Source organism: Gadus morhua, chromosome 16 (assembly GCF_902167405.1).
Source record: "Gadus morhua chromosome 16, gadMor3.0, whole genome shotgun sequence".
Classification (NCBI taxonomy): Eukaryota; Metazoa; Chordata; class Actinopteri; order Gadiformes; family Gadidae; genus Gadus; species Gadus morhua.
In genome coordinates this window covers 2622037-2645055 of record NC_044063.1, presented here as the reverse complement: position 1 = coordinate 2645055, position 23019 = coordinate 2622037, and the positions used below count along the sequence as shown (strand labels likewise).

The following is a 23019-nucleotide window of genomic DNA, read 5'->3' as shown; positions in this document are numbered from 1 at the left end:
ATCTATTCATCATTAATGAATAGATAGTGTTCCGACAGCGCCCTTTTTAATGTCCCAGAAAAGGAAGAACTTTTATGTCAGACCAAATAGCATAATTCCCAGTGTGACAAACAGAGGTCGGTGCAGACACCTAAAGAGATCACGCAAACTCACTGTGCAGAAAGTGTAAAAAAATTCAAATCATCATAAGAAAAACCATGAACTTTTTGAATGAAAGAATAAGTCTAATATATTCATGGTGTTGTAAGAGTAGGCCAAGTGTAGCCTATCTCATTGCGTAGCCGTAGCGGAGCCAGTGTCAGTGTGTGTAGTATGCGCTCGGAGTGAGTTAGGGAGAGGGAGGGGGAGAGGGAGAAAGGTGTTCAGTAGGCCTACTGCATACGAAAATGTAAAGATATCTGAAGCTAAGCAAATTAAGCGGCAGCATCAAGGAGAAGTTTCCCGTGTCTTGGTGCCAGTGGACTGAGTGAACGGACGGGGTTTAGCTCCGAGTCCGGAGAGACGGATCTCATGGAGAACAGAGGATGTCCGCTGTGTTCCGGAGTGAGGAGGGATCTTATGAGAATAGAGGATGCTGAAGGAGGCCATGGAGGCGGTCGCCATCTGCTGGGGGGCGCTGGTCGCACTCAAAGGAAACAATATAAGAGAGCCACATATAAATACAGACCAATGACGCACAAATGCAAACAACTTCACAAAAGAAAAGCGTCTTGTTAATTCAAGTTTAACAGTTTGTATATAAATGTAACAACATCTAAATACATTTTTTGATGAAAATTGCAAACATTTAGTTAATTCATATATTTATGGATTTATATTAGCCTACATTTACCAAAATACATTTGTGCATCCTTCTCTGTGCATTCATTATTAATGAGACTGTTCTGACCACGAGCACAGAGACAGCACAGCCGCAAGAGAACAGAACCGCTCTGCAACAGACGGGGAATGACGTCACGGGAAGGGGCAGCTCACCCCACCCCTGCAAGATAGAGAAGTTCAAGTTAATCGTATGAACGAAAGTAGAGGATATTGGTTCATATTGCATCCGAACGATTTCACGTAGCCTACGCGTACTACAAAGTATGGCAGGTAAGCCGAGTTTGTCTTAAAGTAGGCCTACCTTTGGGATTTTTTTACTAGTTGGTGTGACGTTACCCATATGCTGCGATACGCGCCTCTTCTTTTTAGAAGCAGGATATTGGGATCGGGCAGTGTGGTCAGAGTTCTGTTGAGGGCCTGCTGTAGTTGTCGGTCTGTGTTATTGAACATTACTACATGTGGAGTTCAGATTCACTGTCCTTGTGTTCTGTAGACTACTGCAGTGACTCCTGTAGTTCATGTTTATCTCTTCACTGTCTGGTATCAGGAGTTCGCTCACTTTCAAACTGATTTCGTGACAAGTTTGTCCAATTCCACAACACTATACAGGGTGTGTGTGTGTGTTGCAGGCGCGTCGTTGCAAATTCAACGTCGGTATTCTTTCTTCTCTATGCATAGCGCATCTCGTCGATATTGCTGTTTCGTGCTGCTTACCTTTTAGTGAGATCAGAGTGTTGAGAAGGACAGTAATAAAATATCTTTGGTAATATGGATATAAGAAGGAAGACCCGCAGGGAATTAATCCCAGTCCACTTGACATCTGGCATGACAAGATAAGCCCTGCCCACTTTATTTTGATAAAGGCCTAACACGAACCAGAGCAACGGCTTCTTTATCCTTTCATCTCCTGGGATCCAACCATTAGTTATTGTCGTTTCAGGACATTTTTTTAGACTGCATATCCAAAGCCATTCTCCCTACTTTGTTTGAAAGTGGGAAATAATTATAATTTAAATACCCGAACATCACAGCAGCAGTGTAATGTTTTTTTTAAATTGTAGTTTGACAATTCAATTATTTGGAGGAAGTCTTTGGTGTTATAGTAACGTTGCAATGAATCGACTGTTTCAGAATTGACTGCTGAATTGAATATATCTGCACCTCAAACAGATCTGACCTGAGGAGAATAAATGATGGCTTCAGTCTTGAGGAATGAAGAAAGATTTTTTAAATGCTATTAATTCCCAACATTGTATTCACTAAATTGGCTCTATTTCAAACGTCAGTTGTGAGACATATATATTCCCCTGTAATGTGAGTTCAAATGTCATCGATAAGAGACATGAAATAAAATATAGAAATAAAACATTTTATAAATCTCTGATGTTTTTTCTTTAATTAACATGCGAGCAGGAAACCATTTGGCTGGATCTCAGGAGGTTAAAGCATCGTATAAAGGTGACTTGCATGCAGTTATTCTGATCAAATTTGTCAAGTAAAACACTGCAGCAATTGTACGAGTGATCTTTATTTTCTGTTCCTGGGAGTTTCCCCAACAGAGACGAAGGGCAGGACCTCTGAACTCCTCCTCAGCTCTGAGCAGTTCAAGACAGAGAAGCTGAAGGACAGAGACAACGTTAGTCCTTCCTCTGCCCTTTAAAGGCTGCGTCGTCATGTTGCTGCTCCTCATTCATATCTTGTTATTCCTCTAACATTGACCTCATGCATGTGTTTTAGCCAAACATAAACGGTTATCTGGTGGGTTGTTCTGATCGGCATAGGCTCATATTAATTGATGTGAACTATCAAGGCATGAAACGATCAGATAAGATAATGCATGCTGTGTCAGTCATATGTCATTCACCTGTTCCCTTTCTTCTATTGAATGATGTGGTCAGATATACACCATCATGGCCCCAGCCAACAGGACGCGCATGGCTCTGCTGATCACCAACGTGCGCTTTGACCGCTTCAATCATCGGGATGGTGCTGAGAAAGACGAGCAGGATATGAGCAAACTGCTGATCTCACTGGGATACAACGTGGAGCAACACAGAGACCTCAGTGGAGCGGTACGTTGGGCCTCACTCACACATGAGGTATCATGTGATCTGTGGTCCTGCGATGAGTGTCGTTGACTGATCCATGTTCTCGCACAGGAGATGGACGAGGCTGTCAAAAGGTTTTCTAAAGACCCCCGTCTGGCCGCGACAGACTCTGTCTTTGTGGTCATCATGTCCCATGGGGTGAAGGGAGCCATTTTAGGCGTCCATCACTGCGATGGAGACCCCGACCAGTTCCCCATTGACAATATCTACAAACACTTGGATTCGGCTCATTGTCCAAAACTGCTCAACAAACCCAAAGTCATCATCATCCAAGCCTGCAGAGGAGGTGTGCTTGGGGTTCCTTTTTCGATTTGAACATACCATAATCATAAACCTGTTTTACCATATTTCGTTTTAAAAGATTCCCGAAAACCTTAAGTGAATTACTGGTCTGCTCCGTTCACTGTATTCTCTTCCAGTGGATGATGGCTCTGCGATAGTCTGCGATGGGCCTGGGTCTGTCCCAGAGCAGGCCCCGGTAGTGCAGGTGGATGCGGCCCTCCCACCTCACCTGGCAGATGAAGTGGACGCAGACATCGAGGAGGATGCTATTCACAGGGTGCACAAAGAAAAAGACTTTATTTCACTTCTGTGTGAGTTGATTTATTTTTGTCTGTGCTGATAAAGTTTAGTCTTCATTACAGAATAGGTTGAGTATACAAAACAACTGGAACTGTTGGAATCAGGACTTGCAAATGAACACCCTTCTCTGATCAACGACTTCTAATTATCTTTTCACTCTATTCTGCAGACACGGTGTCGTATAGACAAAAAAGCCAAGGTTCTTTTTTAATCCAACACATTGTGGAGATCTTCAACCGCCACGCACACAAGGACCACATCGACGAACTCTTCAGAAAGGCAAGTCACCCAGATCGTTCTCGTTAGGCTGGTGTGCGGAGTGAGTGTCCTTCTCTCATGCGGATGTCTGGTTGTTTGATGGACAGCCTCACATTACCGTCCATCCAGATAGAGCTGACCTCGACCAACAGCATGTGGTTGTTTCATCCTAGCGTGTGCTCTCCATCCCACAGGTCCTGAAGCGTTTTGAAGATGAGCCACCTTCAGCAGATACAAGACAGATGGCTGTCAAAGAACGAAGCACCTTAACCAGAATGTTTTACCTCTTCCCAGGTCTTTAGAATCAGGCTCCTCGGTGACCGATGGGAAATGGTTTCAACACTTTACAACACTGTAGCGTAAAGTGGTGTCGGGAAAACAAACTGAAACCTTGATCCCACAGCTAATATCGCTGAAGGTGCAGTCACAATAATGACCCATTAGCGCTACACGTGAACCTCCTAAGATGGCGCCATTTGATTGGTCCGCTAGCTCGGGATATTGGGCAATGCTGACTGTCTGGGCCTGGGGTGGCTTTGCAGACCGCTAAACACTAGGGGCGCCGGTCGCAAATCTCGCGATTCACTTGTTAAAATTTCCGGGATTTATCTACGTAGAACAATCCAGATTTTCCGTGTGTGGTAATGCTGCAACATGCTCTTCCGGAAGGTAACCAATCACAACGGAGTGGGGTTGGCAGGAGGGGGGCAAGCGAGGGGGCGGAGAAGGAGTGTTGACAGAAAACGCTGAAAGCGCCCGGATGAGAGGAAGAGTTTCATGAAAATTGACAGTTTTTTGTGCTGTGATTCGTGTCAGGAGTCATTAATACTAAGTATTAAGATAAATCTACACCAACAATACATTCTGATTCCTTGTCTTACAAAAGAACATCAAATATTACGATAACTGCACCAGACAGCCAATTGTATAATGTCACCCAAAACCTTAAATATTGTCCACTATATGTACTTCATGTAGGCTGTGAATTAAGTGTTGCGGATGGCACTTCAAAACCGCGCAGTAACATTAGGCTATTAGTTTATTCTTAATTCTTACTCACAATAACATGTTTAATGTAGCTCAAAATATACATGTTAAAAATATAAATAAATTGTGGGTGTGGTCATGCGCCAGTAGTTTCTGTCCCACCGAATGAAGGGCAACCGCACGCTACTGGTCATCTCCTTGGTCTCTCTGGTACAGCTGGGAAAACACCATGACCCTTCCCAGTGCCCGTCTTACCTATTCCCTCCTACCTCTATCTATAGGTTGGACACCCGGTGCGCCACAGCTGGCCCATCATTTCAATTAACTTTAATTTATAATACAAACAAGCAAATAAATATCAAATCAGCATATTATTTAAGCAAATATATATATTAAGCAAACAAACTAAATAAATGTTTTATAATAAAATCTTATAACTGAATAGCTCAAACACGTCTATAATGAAACCCTCCGATATAAAGCATGCATCATATTTTGTCTGGCAACATTCAACAAATATAAAACATAATAAAATGCAATCATTAAAACACTAAAAAACTAGCTGGAGGCCGATACCAGCAGAGCTTAACTGAGCTACCGTCGGCTTCTACAAAAATCCGCTCCGCAGGGCCGGATCTGTCCGATAAGCAGCTCCTGGAGGTGGCCCAAAGGCTGGGACAGGAGTGGGAGCCGGCTGCCATCCACCTGGGGCTGAAGACAGAAGATCTGGAGGCCATCAAGGCAAAACATAGATCTGTGGCCATGCAGAAGCTGCAGATGTTGGTGCTGTGGAAGCGCCGAAGACCACCAGGAGAGGCCACAGCTCTGGACCTGCTGGAAGGTCTGAAAGACCTGGAGGACCTACCGGACAATACTCCTCTGTCATTAATCGGTAACGTACTTCACCCACACACACACAGGCGGGTGGGCGGGGTATTTGGCTCATATCGAATCGCCCCTGCCTGCTACACAATGGCTGGCTATGGGTATTCACAAATTGATCCTTAAAACAACCCTAAACGTTCGTTTTCAGAAATGTGCAACTCACCGAGTGGTTCGTGGTGTTTGTTGATGTTCCAAATCAAGGATCGTAGTGAAATACAGTTTCTGTCATGTTTAATTTGATTTCTGGTGGAACCCTCATTACTCGTTGACCGGAAACGGAAAGGCAGGCTGGTTGTAGTCTTTTCGCTCCGTTCTAGAACTACTGTTGATAGGGTTAGTTTTTAGAATTATTAACAAACAATCAGCCTACTACAGTTGGTGTGAAACTATAATATTAAAGAGATACTTCACCGGTGGGAATATGAAGGTTTTATGAATTAAATAATTCAATGTATTATAAATGTGAAAAAAAAACTAGCCTGAAAAAAGGCAGAAAGAGTGTTTTCATTGTCTCTCTGGCTCAAAGTAAGAAAACCTCCAACTACCACTGCATTGCGCTCGCTGCCCCGCCCACCTGTCGGTCTCCCGTCCCCCTCATTCCCCCTCAGTACGCGAGCTCCCGCCCCCTTTCATTCCTTATTGGTGGAAAAATTTGCCACCAAGTGTGTTGTAGTCCTCGGCCCTTCTAGCGGGACAAGAGGTTTCTCCCGAAATGACGTCAAACGCGTCATTTGACGTCATTTCGGGAGAAAATTAGATGAGAAAAAATGGGCCAAGGGGAGACTGGTTTAGACTGATATTTATTTATATATTTATTTATATTACAATAGCGATTTTATAATGATAGAACGCCGGTTCTAAATGGGTGAAGTATCCCTTTAACTATTTCTGGTGTGTACAGTAGGACTTTGACTTTTGCCCAAAAATCGTATTCGAAGTTTGTTTGTTTAATATTCTAATATATTCGAATATTTATTAATAATATTTTGACAATTAAATGCCTTCAGTAAGACCTGGATTGGGCTTCGAAGTTTGTTTACCGCATTGCTATGGTTACCGGTCTTGCGTGTTCCAACGGTTTATTAGGTTTCTAATAAATCGCTGTCTAATCAATACTTCATTCACTGCCTCTTACGTGGTCATTACAATATTATGAATAGACTGCGTCGGGTTCTCCGACGTCTCTCCCTCTTAGCCTGCCCATAACAGGTTTGAATATTATGGGCTGCCTAATATTTGTTCGAATTTTGATTTATTCTTTGATATTCGAATAACGAAGTTCGGAGTCAAAGCCCTAATGTACAGATTGGTTTTACACCTTATAAATGCCTAGCAGTACATACCTACCTACCTGTATTTAAAACATTGGGCAAACCAGTAGTAGGCCCCCAAACATTGTTGATAAAGGCTTCATCAAGAGCACAGACAACGGACAACGTTTGACCGAGCTGGCCCAAGACAGAACACCTCACCGACCGTATCTCACTTGACTGAGTATAACTATATAACGAGATACTACAGTACTAATTATTGTGGAAAAGTGGACTTAATGTGGGATATTTTGATGATACCAAGTCTAGCAAACAAACATCTTACTGATGAGATATGTTGTGGGGGACAAGGTGGTACGACAGACGGTTTAATATTAACAGAGGTTAAGAAGAGATTAATCAATGCCTTTCGATTTCTCTTCCAGGGGAACTTCAAAGGATCCGTTCTGAATTTGTGACGATAGTTACAACCTCAGTTATCAAAGGTCTCCTGAATGATCTTTGGCAGCAGCACGTGTTCAGTACTGAGGAAACTGAATATATGATGGAGGACTTCACAACAAGTGCAGACATGGCACGTTGTCTGATCAAAATGGTGATCGGGAAAGGGGAGAGAGCAAGTCACATAATGATTGACAGTATGAAGAAAAGGGACCCTGACTTATGCTCCACCCTGGGTCTGATCTCTTCTCCTGCTGGTGTGGGTGAGTTGTTACCATGAATGTACTTTTTAAATAAACGGTCACCATCAGCTTTGTTTTTGACAAGAGGGGAGCTTCTTTGTCCTTTAATCCACTGGGATCCAGTGATTCATTATTGTCCACTCGGGCAGGCCCGTCGCAAGAAGGCAAGCAAACCAAGCAATCGCTTGGGGCCCCAAGCTGGCCTGGGGCCCCAAGACAACGACTGGTTATGAATAAAATGCAACGACAAACTGTGAGCGCCAGGGCCAGCGCAATGTGTTGGGGGCGCCCTCTGGTGGCGCTCTTAATTAAATGATATGAAACAAGTGTAATAAAACATGTTTACCAAACATGTTCCCAAATGGAATGGACAAGGGAGGTGACGGGGGATTGTTAGTGCGTATTGAAACTCACTGTAGTACACTGGACAACGCGATACCCCCCGTCCCCCGCTCGGAAGTCCTGTCCAGGGCGCCTCTTAATGCCCTTGGGGCCCCCAAATTCATCTAAAGACTGACAATCCTTTTTCATATCCTAGGACATGGGGACGACAAGATGCTAGTAAAGCCGAAGGAACCAACGTTTCTTTCAAGGGGTAGGTGTTTTACTTAGTGCTGCTGTGTTCCTTGGCTCATCGGTGTTAATGATAGGATCAGTGTTTCCCCCAGAAAATGTCTTACTCAAGCTAGTCAAGGAACGGGGGGGCGGAGGGGGGGGGGGGGGCAGAGGTTTTGTCTCCGTTTCAAGTCCATTCCAAAAGCTTATGGCACGACCAATGTTGTGAACAGTATTACCGATGCATTATTTATCTTTATTTTTTACACCTGATGGAAGTACGTTTTCTTCCGCTACGAGAGTTTTCTACTTTGTTAATGCATGATGATAAAAAAAAAAAAAATTCTTTATTTCTATACATTGGTACTCAAGGCCTTCAGTAAGACCTGGATTGGGCTTTGCCAAGTTTGTTTACCGTGTTGCTATGGTTACCGGTCTTCCGTATTCCAACGGTTTATTAGGTTTCTAATAAATCGCTGTCTAATCAATACTTCATTCACTGCCTCTTCCGTGGTCATTACAATATTATGAATAGACTGCGTCGGGTTCTCCGACGTCTCTCCCTCTTAGCCTGTCCATAACAGGTTTGAATATTATGGGCTGCCTAATATTCGTTTGAATTTTGATTTATTCTTTGATATTCGAATTATATTCGAATAACGAAGTTCGGAGTCAAAGCCCTAATGTACAGATTGGTTTTACACCTTATAAATGCCTAGCAGTACATACCTACCTACCTGTATTTAAAACATTAAGCAAACCAGTAGTAGGCCCCCAAACATTGTTGATAAAGGCTTCATCAAGAGCACAGACAACGGACAACGTTTGACCGAGCTGGCCCAAGACAGAACACCTCACCGACCGCATCTCACTTGACTGAGTATAACTATATAACGAGAAACTACAGTACTTATTATTGTGGAAAAGTGGACTTAATGTGGGATATTTTGATGATACCAAGTCTAGCAAACAAACATCTTATTGATGAGATATGTTGTGAGGGACAAGGTGGTACGACAAACAGTTTAATATTAACAGAGGTTAAGAAGAGATTAATCAATGCCTTTCGATTTCTCATCCAGGGGAACTTCAAAGGATCCGTTTGGAATTTGTGAAGAGAGTTACAACCTCAGTTATCAAAGGTCTCCTGGATGATCTTTTGCAGCAGCACGTGTTCAGTACTGAGGAAAAGGACTATATGATGGAGGACTTCAGCACAAGAGCAGACAGGGCACGTTGTCTGATCGACATGGTGATGACGAAAGGGGAGAGAGCAAGTCACATAATGATTGACGGTATGAAGAAAAGGGACCATCACCTATGCTCCACCCTGGGTCTGATCTCTTCTCCTGCTGGTGTGGGTGAGTTGTTACTATGATTGTACTTTTTAAATAAACGGTCACTATCAGCTTTGTTTTGACAAGAGGGGAGCTTCTTTGTCCTTTAATCCACTGGGATCCAGTGATTCATTATTGTCCACTCGGGCAGGCCCGTCGCGAGAAGGCAAGCAAACCAAGCAATTGCTTGGGGCCCTGAGCTGGCCTGGGGCCCCAAGACAACGACTGGTTATGAATAAAACTGAGCGCCAGGGCCAGCGCAATGTGTTGGGGCGCCCTCTGGTGGCGCTCTTAATTAAATTATATGAAACAAGTGTAATAAAACATGTTTACCAAACATGTTCCCAAATGGAACGGACAAGGGAGGGGACGGGGGATTGTTAGTGCGTATTGAAACTCACTGTAGTACACTGGACAACGCGATACCCCCCGTCCCCCGCTCGGTCCTGTCCTGTCCAGGGCGCATCTTAATGCGCTTGGGGCCCCCAAAATCATCTAAAGACTGACGATCCTTTTTCATATCCTAGGACATCAGGACGACAAGATGCTAGTAAAGCCAAAGGAACCAACGTTTCTTTCAAGGAGTAGGCGTTTTACTTAGTGCTGCTGTGTTCCTTGGCTCATCATGTTAATGATAGGATCAGTGGTTCCCCCAGAAAATGTCTACTCAAGCTAGTCAAGGAGCGGGGGGCTGAGGTTCTGTCTCCGTTTTAAGTCCATTCCAAAAGCTTTATGGCACGACCATTGTTGTGAACAGTATTACCGATGCATTATTTGTCTTTATTTCTTACACCTGATGGAAGTATGTTTTCTTCCTCTACGAGAGTTTGCTACTTTGTTAATGCATAATGATAGAAAATATATATATGCTTCTTTTCTATACATTGGTACTCAAGGCGGGGCCCTATCGTTAAGGCGGCCGCCTTAACCACAAAGTGTTGGGGGAAACACTGCCTTTTATAGTTCGGTTCAGTTTTTTAGCCTCACCTTAACCCCTCACACCCATTTCCAAAGTGGTAATATCTATATTTTTGCGCAGGGCGCAATCTGTCCGATAAGCAGCTCAGGAAGGTGTCTGAAATGCTGGGACAGGAGTGGGAGCTGGTGGCCATCCACCTGGAGCTGACCACCATAGATCTGGACGTCATCAAGGCAGACAGACAGACGGATGTGGCCATGCAGAAATACAAGATGTTGGTGCGGTGGAGGGGCCAAAGACCACCAGGAGAGGCCACAGCTCAGGACCTGCTGAGAGGCCTGGAAGACCTGGGGGACCTACCGTTCAAGACTCGTCTGTTATTGACAGGTAACGTACCACACACACACACAGTGGGGGGGGGGGGGGGACTCAAAGCCTGGAATGAAAAGTTGTTTTTGGTTTCAAAGTAAATCATGTCGTAAAGACCTTTTTCAAATTGGTTAAACAAAATGTTTCTTCTTAGGTCATTCTTAGATTTCTAACCCTGTGCGTGTGTGTGTGTGGTTCTAGAGGATGTATCATATTATTCTACAAAAGACTTGATGTAAAAGTAGCACAATGAAGAAGTCTTAACTGTCTGTTAAACTAAAAACCCTCCTGGTCTCTGATGCAATCCAACATTCATCAGTTAAAATATCCATGTAACCCGTCTATAAGAAAATCCCTCATATATTATAGGACTAATATGTAACATTTACGCATTAAATATACTATGTTATATATTCTGTTGAGCTGTGTACTTGCATAATCCAAAATGTTTCCAACCATGTTCAAACCCAGTGATATCCATAGTTTACTTTACAGTGATGGTCTGTTGCCGTCGGTTAGGCCTACATGTCGATGGCGTCATATGGCCTCTAACATCGTCAATAGCAGTCTAACTCGCTACGCTGTGCTACTTGGACAAGTGGCTCATGCCAGACACCAAGCTCATGCAGTGTTTGACAAAGTTTACTACCTTTCATAAATCAGGTGGTAGTAGCAGACTTCAGGCAGGACTGGATGGAACAGCCATCTTTCTCTCTTTTATCAAGAAAAGGAGCAGAGACACATTCCGCCCGTCACCCTCCGTAGCGGGCGCTTCATCGCCGCGGGTCCGCACACGACCATGGGATAGTCACAACTTGTTTAGACGTGAATAGATTTGGATCAAGTTTGGCCACTAGGTGTCACCCAAATACTTGAACATAAAATCCACAATAACTCCGCTGGTAATCTCCTATGAAGGAAACACAGATTAAACCAGATTATCAGGACTCAAACATTATTAGAGCGTCCTACTTTGGAGACTTGGTTGTTGCTCATTCTGGAGGAAGCTTTTGCCATTGGACTGAATATGTTAGTTCAATAGCAATTGCAAGAACCATAACAATATTCTGCTTTCATAGCATTTGATGAGACAAGAAATATGTAATCTCTATTTATATCATAATATTAGCACTATATTTGTAACTGGTCGTGAGAGGACCCAAATGCAGCACACGTAGGCAGGCAGACAGTTGGTAAGGACTTTGATTTAACACGATACACGGCGCAAAATGCAGCGTTATGAAATCTAAAACGCTGAATTTTACATCTATTTAAGTCAATACCCATCCACAATTAGGCGTAGTTGGGAAGCCAAGCGGCAATGACACAGCCCACCAAAGTATAGGCAATCACTACCAAACGGTTGGCCATTTCCCTACAAAAAAGAAACGGCAGCAATTGTACACCCAACACACTAAGCTGGCAGAACCCACGTGAACCCAGGTTAAAATCAGAGACGTTTGTGAAAAAACAGAAAAGTCGAAAGCGTTACCGCATTATCTTGACAGCCCTTATCTATAAATAAAAATATCTCTTGTTTCAATAATGTAGCACCTAAAGCAGTTTGCTTATTTTATTAATTGTATTTACTCGCATTGTATCTTCATGGTTGAACACAATTACTGTTGGTCGCTATGGACCAAAGCGTCGGCAAAATAAATGTAATATTACTTTACATTTAATGTTAGGGTACTTCGTTGATTGTACCCTAACATACAATTGTACCCTAAAGTACAATCAACGAAGATAAGTAATGTACACAATTTGAAATTGTTTGATGGTTTGCATTGTAAGACTCATGACACATGTTCCTTTCTATGGCAAACTCTAGATTATTGGACCGGCGAGGAGTTACCAAATCTATTGGAAAGATTCCTAAACCAGTTCCAGAGGTCCAACGGTAAAGTTGTTCTTTGTGGTCTTATGTTCTTTGGATCATTGTTGGAGTTTCAATTGGATAGTAGGATTATTATAGAAAGCGCAAGGCGCATCTCATAGCTGCTCTAAACCGATCCGACTGATCAGAGTTCACAAAGGTTTCCACAATAAAAAAGGTTTGTTGACACTTTATTTGAAGGTATCTACATAAGAGTGACATGTCACTGTCATAACTATGACATGACACTGTCATGAACTTGTCATAAACGGTATAAACATGTCATAAACGTTTAGGACTTCTGTCATTAAATGTCATTCGGTTTTTTGTTATGACAAGTTGACATTGTATGGGTTGTCTTGATTATGACAAGTTGACATTCATCAAAGTGACATTACCAGAAGTTGTCTTGGTCATGACAAGTTGACATTACATTTCTTTGGGATGTCTTTATAATTACAACTTGACATTAACCAGGGCCTGGTTTCCCGAAAGCGTCGTTAGCCTAAGTGGATCGTGAAGTGCGTCGAAAGGGCATCGTAGAGTTTTCACCGCGTTTCCCGAAAGCATCGTTGGTAACGAACGTCTTGAAAACGCTCGTAGCAAACGAGTACTCCAGGGGTAAGAGCATCGTCAGCCTACTATAGCCTCAGTGGCGTCACCATCGGACATTCCGTGTATTGGATGTGTTTTATTAAAACGCATTGCGCCTCTGTTCTTAGTTTGGTGATTAATAAAGATTATTAATTAATTTATTAATAAAGATGTTAAAATGGCCAAAATAAAACGGGACAGTCCAGAAAAAGTTTGCGCAGGCAGGGCACTCAAAATGTGTGAGAGAAAGTGGGGGGATTTGTGCAGACTGTGACACAGGCTACTCATAAAACATAGCCTAAAATAACCCCAAAAATTAAACATGAAAGAAAAAAAAAATTAATGAAAGAAATGGAAAAGAAACTAGAACTGCAAGCAGTTATGCAGGGGTCCAAGAAGTGTGCATTTCGCCGGCACAACGCGACAAGAAATGTGCGTTTCGGCGGCACAACGCGAAGCATGTGTTCAAAACGCTACCCTGAACCTGTGGATACAAAGGATTTGACTGTGGTAGGAGTAGCGAGAAGTCAGTGTAGCGTTTTCGCGGCGAAATTTTTTAGAAGATATACAATTTCCTCGTTTATTGCGCCCCCTAATGGCGAAATTTTCCGAATTTTCTATCGAACGACATTAAGGCTAGCCCCGACATGTGTGTAAAATGTGGACTCGATCCGATGTCTAATTTTGTTTTTTTTTGGATTTTTGATTTTCCACGTCAAATTTAGCTAATAAACCAACATTCAAAACGCTACCGTTTCATCGTCGAAAGTCGGATCAAAAAACTGTCTGAGGGTTTCTTTGCGTGTGCGTCTGAAGATGCCGTGAGCAAAGTTTGGTGTTGATTGGTCGAGAAATGCTGGAGGAGTAGCGAAAAAACAGTTTTGCGGTTTTCGCGATTTTGCGAAAAAAAATTCTAGACGCAAATGGGCGTGGCCTATGCCAAAAGATGCAGCAGACTCCAGTGCATCTGTGTGTACAAGTTTTTGGACTCTGGGACGTTCGGTGTGGGAGTTATAGCCCCAAACGCGTATTCCCTGGTATAGCGCCACCTAGTGGCCGGCATGTCTGGATTTGGTCGTCTGCATAGTCTTCACGTACCTGGATCTAGTCATGTAATTGGCGTGTGTGCACCATTTACGGTTTGGGCTGTAGTACCACTTTCTTGGTAGGAAGTATAAGAACTAGAACTGCAAGCAGTTATGCAGGGGTCCAAGAAGTGTGCATTTCGCCGGCACAACGCGACAAGAAATGTGCGTTTCGCCGGCACAACGCGAAGCATGTGTTGAAAACGCTACCCTGAACCTGTGGATACAAAGGATTTGATTGTGGTAGGAGTAGCGAGAAGTCAGTGTGGCGTTTTCGCGGCGAAATTTTGCAGAAGATATACAATTTCCTCGTTTATTGCGCCCCCTAATGGCGAAATTTTCCGAATTTTTTATCGAACGACCTTAAGGCTAGCCCCGACATGTGTGTCAAATGTGGACTCGATCCGATGTCTAATTTAGTTTTTTTTTGGATTTTTGATTTTCCACGTCAAATTTAGGTAATAAACCAATATTCAAAACGCTACCGTTTCGTCGTCGAAAGTCGGATCAAAAAACTGTCTGAGGGTTTCTTTGCGTGTGCGTCTGAAGATGCCGTGTGCAAAGTTTGGTGTTGATTGGTAGAGAAATGTGGGAGGAGTAGCGAAAAAACAGTTTTGCGGTTTTCGCGATTTTGCGAAAAATATTCATAGACGCAAATGGGCGTGGCCTATGCCAAAAGATGCAGCAGACTCCAGTGAATATGTGGGTACAAGTTTTTGACTGTGGGAGGTTCGGTGTGGGCGTTATAGCCCCAAACGCGTATTCTTTGGTATAGCGCCACCTAGTGGCCGGCGTGTCTGGATTTTGTTATCTGAGTAGCGGTGCCGGACCTGGATCTAGTCATGCAATTGGCGTGTCGGCACCATTTACGGTTTGGGCTGTGGTACAACTTCTAGGGGGAGGTAGTATAATAAAAAGAAAAATCCTTACAAAAACAATAGGGATCCAACCTGTTGGCTTGGACCCCTAATAATAATCCTTACAAAAACAATAGGGATCCAACCTGTTGGCTTGGACCCCTAATTAAAGGCAAAAGGAGGGGGGGGGGGGGGGTTAAAAAAAAGACGCGATCACTCTTCGGCGTGATTCCACACCAGCAGCGTAATCCGGGAGGCCGTCCCGAAACGGATCTTCCTCGTCCTCGTCCTCGTCCGGTTCACCCAACGCCACCCCAGTCTTGGCTGCAATGTTGTGCAACATTGCTGTCACGCAGATCACAGCGCACGACTTGGCTGGCGCAAACTGGAGCCCTCCGCCGGACTTGTGGAGGCATCGGAAGCGCAACTTCCACCTGCCGATCGTGCGCTCGACAATGCACCGGGCCAGACGGTGGGCTTCGGTGTACCGTTCCTCGTGGACGTCTCCGGGGTTAGCCACTGGGGTGAACAGGTGAGGCCTAAGCGGATGAGCCGCCACTCTCCTCTGGATGCTGCAGTCGCGGAACACGAAGGAGTCGTGACTCGTGAGTGCTTCCAGGCCATCTCGCTACGACATCCAGCTGTGGAAACGGACGTGTCGCGGTACGAGACGAAGGAGGCTGTATGTCACTGCCTGGACCGATCTGCACACTGACGCCTTGCACAGGCCCTGGCCATCTCCTACCACCTGCAGGAAGCTCCCTGTGGCGTAGAATCGGAGGGCGGCCAAGAGCTGCACTTGCGGTGTGAGCGCAAAGCTCCTCCTTGTAGCACGTCTGAGGTCTTGCCTGATCGCCCCAAGCAGCTGTCTGATGGCCTCCCTCGGCAGCCTGTAGCGCTGTATGACTGCGCGTTTCTAGAGGCCTTACCCTTTTCCCGGAGGGTCTTTTTTTATAGCCAATCAAATGATCAATCAAGGAAACTTTATGCGGAATCAGATTAAGTCGGCTCTCTTTGCTGTGCAAAGCATGTTTCAATGCCGTGAAACGCACAGTGCATTCAGGATTAGGACTGATATATGTCGGCTTAAGCCTAATCAATTGTGTTTTAATGTCTTTAGCATTCATATAATTGCAGTCTATTTTTTTCGTAGGCTACTCTGCTGTGGAGATATTTTAACCCTTTTTAACACAATTTTCCTGCGACATTCCTGCGTCTCCCCCTCCTACGGAGCCCATTTCAGCACCGTGTCAGTAGACTGTTACAATCCTACGACGTCGTGAGTGCAGCGAATGCGCGTTCACGTTAAGAGGAGTTTCGGGAAACGCGACAAAGAAATTATCGATGGTTCGAAAGATCCATCGGGAGAATGATCTTACGAGCGAAGATCCATCGATATCGGGAAACGGGGCCCAGGATGGTGTTACGGATGTCTCTGTCATGACAACTTGACATAAAAAGAAAATGCACCTCTTTTGGTATTCATGAAATTTTGATATAATGATTCTTATAATTAGATGTGCAAGGTTACAGACCAATTCTAGCACTTGGTCAGATAGATGTGCGACAGGATATTTCACAAAACTGGTTGTCATGAATAAATTCTCAGACCTCAAGTAAAGTGGTACCATTTTGATTTGTCATTAAGATATCATGAAGGATAGCCTGGCTGTCATGACACCATTATTACAGTATAACGAATACATCTCTGCGCTGTGCGGAAGAAGGATGGACCACAATTGATGCTGGCTGTTCACATGCATTTAGATCTGCATGAGACAAAAATTCCCCTCCTAGCAAACAAACACACGGGGAAACCCTGTGGCACTCGCACGCACGTGTATACAATAAAACTCTTAAAATGTGCCTTCACAAAGTGTAGGTTGAAATGACAGCGCTGCTGCAAGTTCACAGCCTTAATTATAACACCTTAAGTTTCCCATTACACATTTTCATTGTCTACAAAACAAATTACATTCTCAAATATGACGACAAAACCAACAACATCCTTCACCTCAGTTATGCACTGACTGAGTTTTGCGCTGCATAGACGTCGCAAAACACAGACTTTTCTTAAACTTTTCTTTGTTCTTTTTTGTAATTTGTTACTGTTACTAACTGGAGATCAGTAAAATTCTTTTTTTTTTTTTTTTTCCAATCCAATAGTTAAATAAACATGTTATAATATCAATTAATGCATCAATTAATCTCAACACATAGGCTCTGGCCTAAAGGGAAGAGCAGTTTATGCGTTGACTGATTCCAATGTTGTGGAATTTTGAGGGGCAGTTGCTCTGACCTGAAAAAAGTCCCCCCCCCCCCTGTACTTTCTAGCGTGGTCCTATCCCATATTTTGCAGCACTTGGGCCAACCTGGCCTCTGTACCTCCTGGTCCACATTTTCCTCGTGTCTTGAGGCTTGTGTCAACCCCTCATCTTAAAATTAATGTAATTATGAAAAATTGCCATTAGTAGCCTAAAATATGAGTCTGATTAATTAATTAATTAGCCTACGCAGTGTAATCTTTATCACAATGCAAAGTCTCTGTCTCACCTGCTGGTTGGCTTTTCGTAGCCAACCCTGCAGTGATGTGTGTGTCTTCTTTTTATCGTGTCCCCTTTGTTACAGAGAATGAGAGCCATATGCACGCTGTGTCCTCCACTGAATCCAACACCCCTGGGTCTGCTCCACAACTCCCTCAAGCAACAGAGGAAGAGGAAGAGGTTCAGTACTTCTAATGGTTACACAACATTACAGTCCGGTTTCGACCTCTGGTGTCATATGGAGCCTCATCTCATGCAGCTTGGTGTTTCTAGGATACACCATATCCCATGAAGGCTCAACCGAAAGGCTACTGCTTGATCGTCAACAACTTTGACTTCAGCGATTCCGGTCGGAACCTAGGTCAACGGATGGGGACAGACATTGATAAAGGTAGGCCCATGCTATTCTAATACCAAATTTATAGTCTCAGTGGCCCTCATTTATCAAACGAGCGTACGACAGAAAACGTGCGTAAAATGGACGTACGCTCATTTCAACGTTGAGCTTGGCATTTATCAATTTGAACGTGAGCGCAGGCTGCGATGAAATCTCACGTCAGGTCTGAGCTCGTGTACGCAAGTTTTTTTGGCGCAACACACGGGTATTTCACTGATGAATAGTGCAGCACAAGTAGCCCATGTTGCACATCTGTATTAATTACTAAATAAATTGGAATTAGCCCAGCCGTTCAAACAATTACAATCAAGTCAGCCCTAATTAAAAACAGTATTGCTATGAAAATAATTAGAATGTGACAGGTGAAATGTTTATTCAGCTGTCTATATAAACAGGAGCTTTGCCAAATAGGTGGTCGAGTCGCAGCGATGGCAGATCTGGCTCTGTTAGAGGACCTCAACGCACGTCTAAGACGAGAGAGTTTTTCGAGACCGCGCCGATTTTTTTTTATGGAGAGCGATAAATGGCTCTTGAGTCGTTTTCGTCTCCCAAGGCATCTCCTGATGGAGCTATGCAATGCTTTGTAAGGCGAGAAACTAGGCGATCAAACGCAATACCTGTGCCAGTGCAGGTGTGCTCTACCTTGGGGTTTTTGGCCACCGGGACCTTTCAGCGGGAGATCGGGGACAGGTCTGGTATTTCCCAGCCAAGTATTAGCCGAACCATGCCAGCAGTTTTGGCAGCTATACTGTCCCTCTCTGAACGTTATATTAAATTCCATACACTAACTATCAGCAAACTGGAATCAAACGGGATTTTTATGCTATTGCTATGTTTCCAAATGTGATTGGTGCGGTTGATTGTACCCATGTGCGTATGAAGCCACCATCTATTAATGATTACGCGTACATCAACCGCAAAAGCTACCATTCAGTTAATGTTCAGATTATTTGCGATGCCAGAATGTCAATCCTGAACATGGTAGCCCGATGGCCTGGGGGCACGCACGATTCTTTTATTTTCCAAAATAGCAACGTTGGGCATCGTCTACATCAGGGCGCACTACATGGTCGGAGTCATCTCGGTGAGTTACGCTGCAGTCGCACTTCACCGGCCTCCTCCCGTTTCTTGCTTGGCCGGCTTCACAGCCGCAACACGTTTTTTGGTGATGAGCTTCATGTCGGACCATTTTTTCTTCACCTTATTCGGAATTAAATAACTTCAACGGAATGCAAACAATAGCATATATGTGAAATGTTTTAAGCTGGATAACAGAAGTTGTACATTTAATTTATTATTTAATTAAGTTAATTAACAAACCTCTTCCGTAGCCCGACGAACATTGGAAACAATATTCACTGCAACAGTTATTTCCTTCCATATAGCATTCTTTTGCTGGCCTTTAATGCCAGCTTTTAGGCTACCAAATAAAACCAGACGGTTCGCATCCACCAGTGACCCGAGCGTCTCCATTTGGGTCTCGGAAAAATTCCTCTATTTTACCGTTGGACGTTTCTCCATGTCGTAAAAGTTAGGGGCGAGACTTCTGAAGACGTGCTTTTATATGGGCGTGTTACGTTAATTACGATCGATCTCAGCCGCCGTATTTATCAACACCAAGATCCTTCGTACGCTGGGATTGGTGTGATACGAAGGTTTCGTAAATCTCACGTGGGTCCTATCGTAAGATGAATCATGCGTTCAGATTTGCGCTCATTTCTACTTTCGTTTGATAAATGAGGGCCAGTCTGTCCAGATTCTGCTTTTTAATGGATTATTCAGTATTATACAGTGCACACACTCATCTTTTAAATTTTTTTACTATCATGTAATATTTATTATGTATTGTATTCTATTTGCAAAGATTCATCCCTGGAACATATTTGTGTGTGTGTGTGTGTGTGTGTGTGTGTGTGCGTGTCCCTGGTCCTGCAGAGAGCCTGAGGAGTGTGTTCAGCTGGCTGGGCTTCAAGGTTAAGGTGCTGCGGGACCTCACCAGAGCCCAGATGCTCTCCTCCATGCGGGAGCTGGCCAGCAGGGACCACAGTTGGATGGACTGCGTGGCTTGCGTGGTACTGAGCCACGGCCTGGAGGGCGGCGTGTACGGGGTGGACGGGAAGGTGGTCCAGCTGAAGGAGCTCGCTGACTTCCTGAATGGGGTAAGGTGCGCCTCTCTGAGAGGGAAGCCCAAGCTGTTCTTCATCCAGGCCTGCCAGGGCAACAAGAGGGAGCAGGCGGTCCCCGTCCTGGACAACAGACCCGCCCCCCCAGAGGTCAACGACCAAACCGACGGACCCAGTAGCACTGGGGACCACACCCAGACGGACGGACCCAGCAGCACTGGGGACCACACCCAGACGGACGGACCCAGCAGCACTGGGGACCACACCCAGACGGACGGACCCAGCAGCACTGGGGACCACACCCAGACGTACGGAACCAGCAGCACTGGGGACCACACCCAGACGTACGGACCCAGCAGCACTGGGGACCCCTGCAGCGACGCCGTGGAGGAGTGGATACCCACCTCGGCAGATTTCCTGACCGCCATGGCTACCACTCCCTCCTATCTCTCTATGAGAGACGAGGACCAAGGCTCCTGGTTCATCCAGTCCTTGTGCCATAACCTTGTGAAGTTGGTTCCTGGGTAAGTGGAACCTACCTAAGACGTTGTCGTCTGACATTGTATCTAGTTTCAAATTCGGAAATAACTTTTAAGCTAATGAATTAGTAAATGTAATTTACCACAGTGCAAGCTTTGTATGCTCGCAAACTTATTTTCTTAGATTTGTAATTGTTATATATTTATTTTCTTTGTCATTATAATATACATATACAGTTGTTTTTTCATTTTTAATTAGTATCCTAATACTAATATAAGAAAATGAAATCCATGATTCCAGGTAAAGCTCTTTCTGATTGAAGGAATCATACTTCATAATGATTAACCGTTCACTTATCACTGACTGGGACTTGTGTATACTATGCTTCCCAGTGGCAAAGACTTAGCCAGGATCCTGACGACGGTTAACAAAAATGTGAGCAAGAAGTCCAACCGCATCGGCGGACGCAGACAGATGCCCCAACATCAAACCTCTCTGCGGACAGATCTGGTCTTCCCCGTCCCTGAAGACCCTCCTCCCCGTCTGCCCACCAGTCCCTAGCTACCAAGGCTCTGCTCCAATTGGTCGACTGGTGCTGTCACGTTAAAATTGTACCGGGGGCGAAAATTGTACCGGCCTACGTCATCGTTTGTTTACATCCTGACAACCTGACAACCTGCCCTGCAACAGACGACGCGATGCAGAAAACATGTTTCCAAACGACGAAATAACATAATACAGATAGCGGATCGCTATCTGTATTATGATAGATAGCGATAACACTTGTTTTTAGTTTATATTTGTATTGTATTTAATTGTTTAATCGAAGCAATAAAACAATTTGCCCGCGAAACGGGCGATCGCGTCAAATGACGCGTCAAATCATGTAGGAAGGTTCTTGAACATTCTATGTTACTATGAAACCTGCTTAAAACAATCAGTTTACTAGCTAAATTCGATTAAACAATTCAATACAATACAAATATAAAGTAAAAACAAGTGTTATCTAGCGATCCGTTATCTGTATTATGTTTTAAGAACCCTCCTACGTCATTTGACGCGATCGCCCGTTTCGCGGGCAAATATTTTTATTGTTTCGATTAAACAATTAAATACAATACAAATATAAAGTAAAAACAAGTGTTATCGCTATCTATCATAATACAGATAGCGATCCGCTATCTTTATTATGTTATTTCGTCGTTTGGAAACATGTTTTCTGCATCGCGTCGTCTGTTGCCGGGCAGGTTGTCAGGATGTAAACAAACGATGACGTAGGCCGGTACAATTTTCGCCCCCGGTACAATTTTAACGTGACAGTGCCCTCAATGGTGCTTATGTTGTCCCAGATGTGAGTGTACGAATCTGGATCTCCACATAGTGCACTACTTAATATCCAAAAATGCACCATAAAGATTCAAGATTCAATACTTTATTGCCATACAACTCTGTACAAGTTGCTAGGTATTTGTTTCAGTGTGCTCATGACAGTACATGACAGTACAAGACCCACACAAAAGACACATAAAACATAGAACATCATTTCATCCATGCAATATCCTTCCAAGGATCCCACACATAAGACATATAGCCCACTGCCACCTGGCTGACAGGCCAGGGTAAGTGCTGTATGTTTGATTAAAGTGACCGGTGCAAGTGATGTGCAAAATGGAGCATTTCATGTGCAAATCTGCATAAGGTCCAATAAATAAGTACATAGTTAAGAAAACTCACATTATATAAAAACAGTAGAAATTAGTGTGTATTATACTATGCAGGGCCACTGGGGGAGTCTGCATTCCTGATACACTGGTGTAGGGATGAAGAGTTGTTAAGAGCTTTAATGGTCCTGCAGTATGTGCCGTTGAGGAAGCGGGAGGTTTTAGTTTTGATGGCCCTCAACCTCCTACCTGATGGGAGGGGATTGAAGAGGGAGTTAGCAGGGTGTAATTTATCCTGAAGAGTTGTCAGGCCTCTACTGTGGATACGGGCCTCGTAGATGTCTGAGATGGGAGGGAGACTGCAGCCAACTATCTTGGAGGCCGTATGGACAATCCTGTCTAGTCGCATCCTCTGCTGGACAGTAGGGTTGCCGTACCAGACTGTGATTGAGAACGTAAGGACGCTCTCACAGGTGGCTCGGTAGAGCTGCTGCATCCCCTTGCAGGCCAACTCAGACTTCTTTAGTTGGCGGAGGAAAAAGAGCCTCTGGTGGGCTGTTTAATAATAGCAGTGATGTTATCTTCCCATTTCAGAGAGGAGGAGATTATTGTGCCCAGAAATTTGAA

General features: G+C 44.1%; 2 protein-coding genes across 7 annotated transcripts; both read left to right on the top strand.

Moving 5' to 3' along the window:
- LOC115560668 (vitellogenin-2) overlaps positions 1 to 23019 on the top strand; it is a 434163-nt gene that overhangs the window by 342530 nt on the left and 68614 nt on the right.
- On the top strand, positions 966 to 21426 carry LOC115560663 (uncharacterized). 7 transcript variants are annotated; one of them, XM_030380109.1, is made up of 18 exons: positions 1016 to 1092; positions 2236 to 2280; positions 2370 to 2458; positions 2721 to 2894; positions 2982 to 3216; positions 3350 to 3523; positions 3682 to 3791; positions 3965 to 4064; positions 5386 to 5649; positions 7339 to 7617; positions 8135 to 8191; positions 9234 to 9512; positions 10528 to 10794; positions 12608 to 12676; positions 17817 to 17911; positions 18005 to 18122; positions 20064 to 20775; positions 21124 to 21413. In XM_030380109.1, the coding sequence occupies exons 1-18, from the start codon at positions 1086 to 1088 to the stop codon at positions 21290 to 21292; spliced, it is 3243 nt and encodes a 1080-aa protein (XP_030235969.1). In that variant the 5' UTR covers positions 1016 to 1085; the 3' UTR covers positions 21293 to 21413. The 7 variants fall into 7 exon arrangements, with proteins under 7 accessions (XP_030235973.1, XP_030235969.1, XP_030235971.1 ...); XM_030380111.1 differs by having other exon boundaries at positions 1071 to 1092; positions 2382 to 2458; positions 21124 to 21414; XM_030380110.1 differs by having other exon boundaries at positions 1071 to 1092; positions 2367 to 2458; positions 17817 to 17905; positions 21124 to 21414.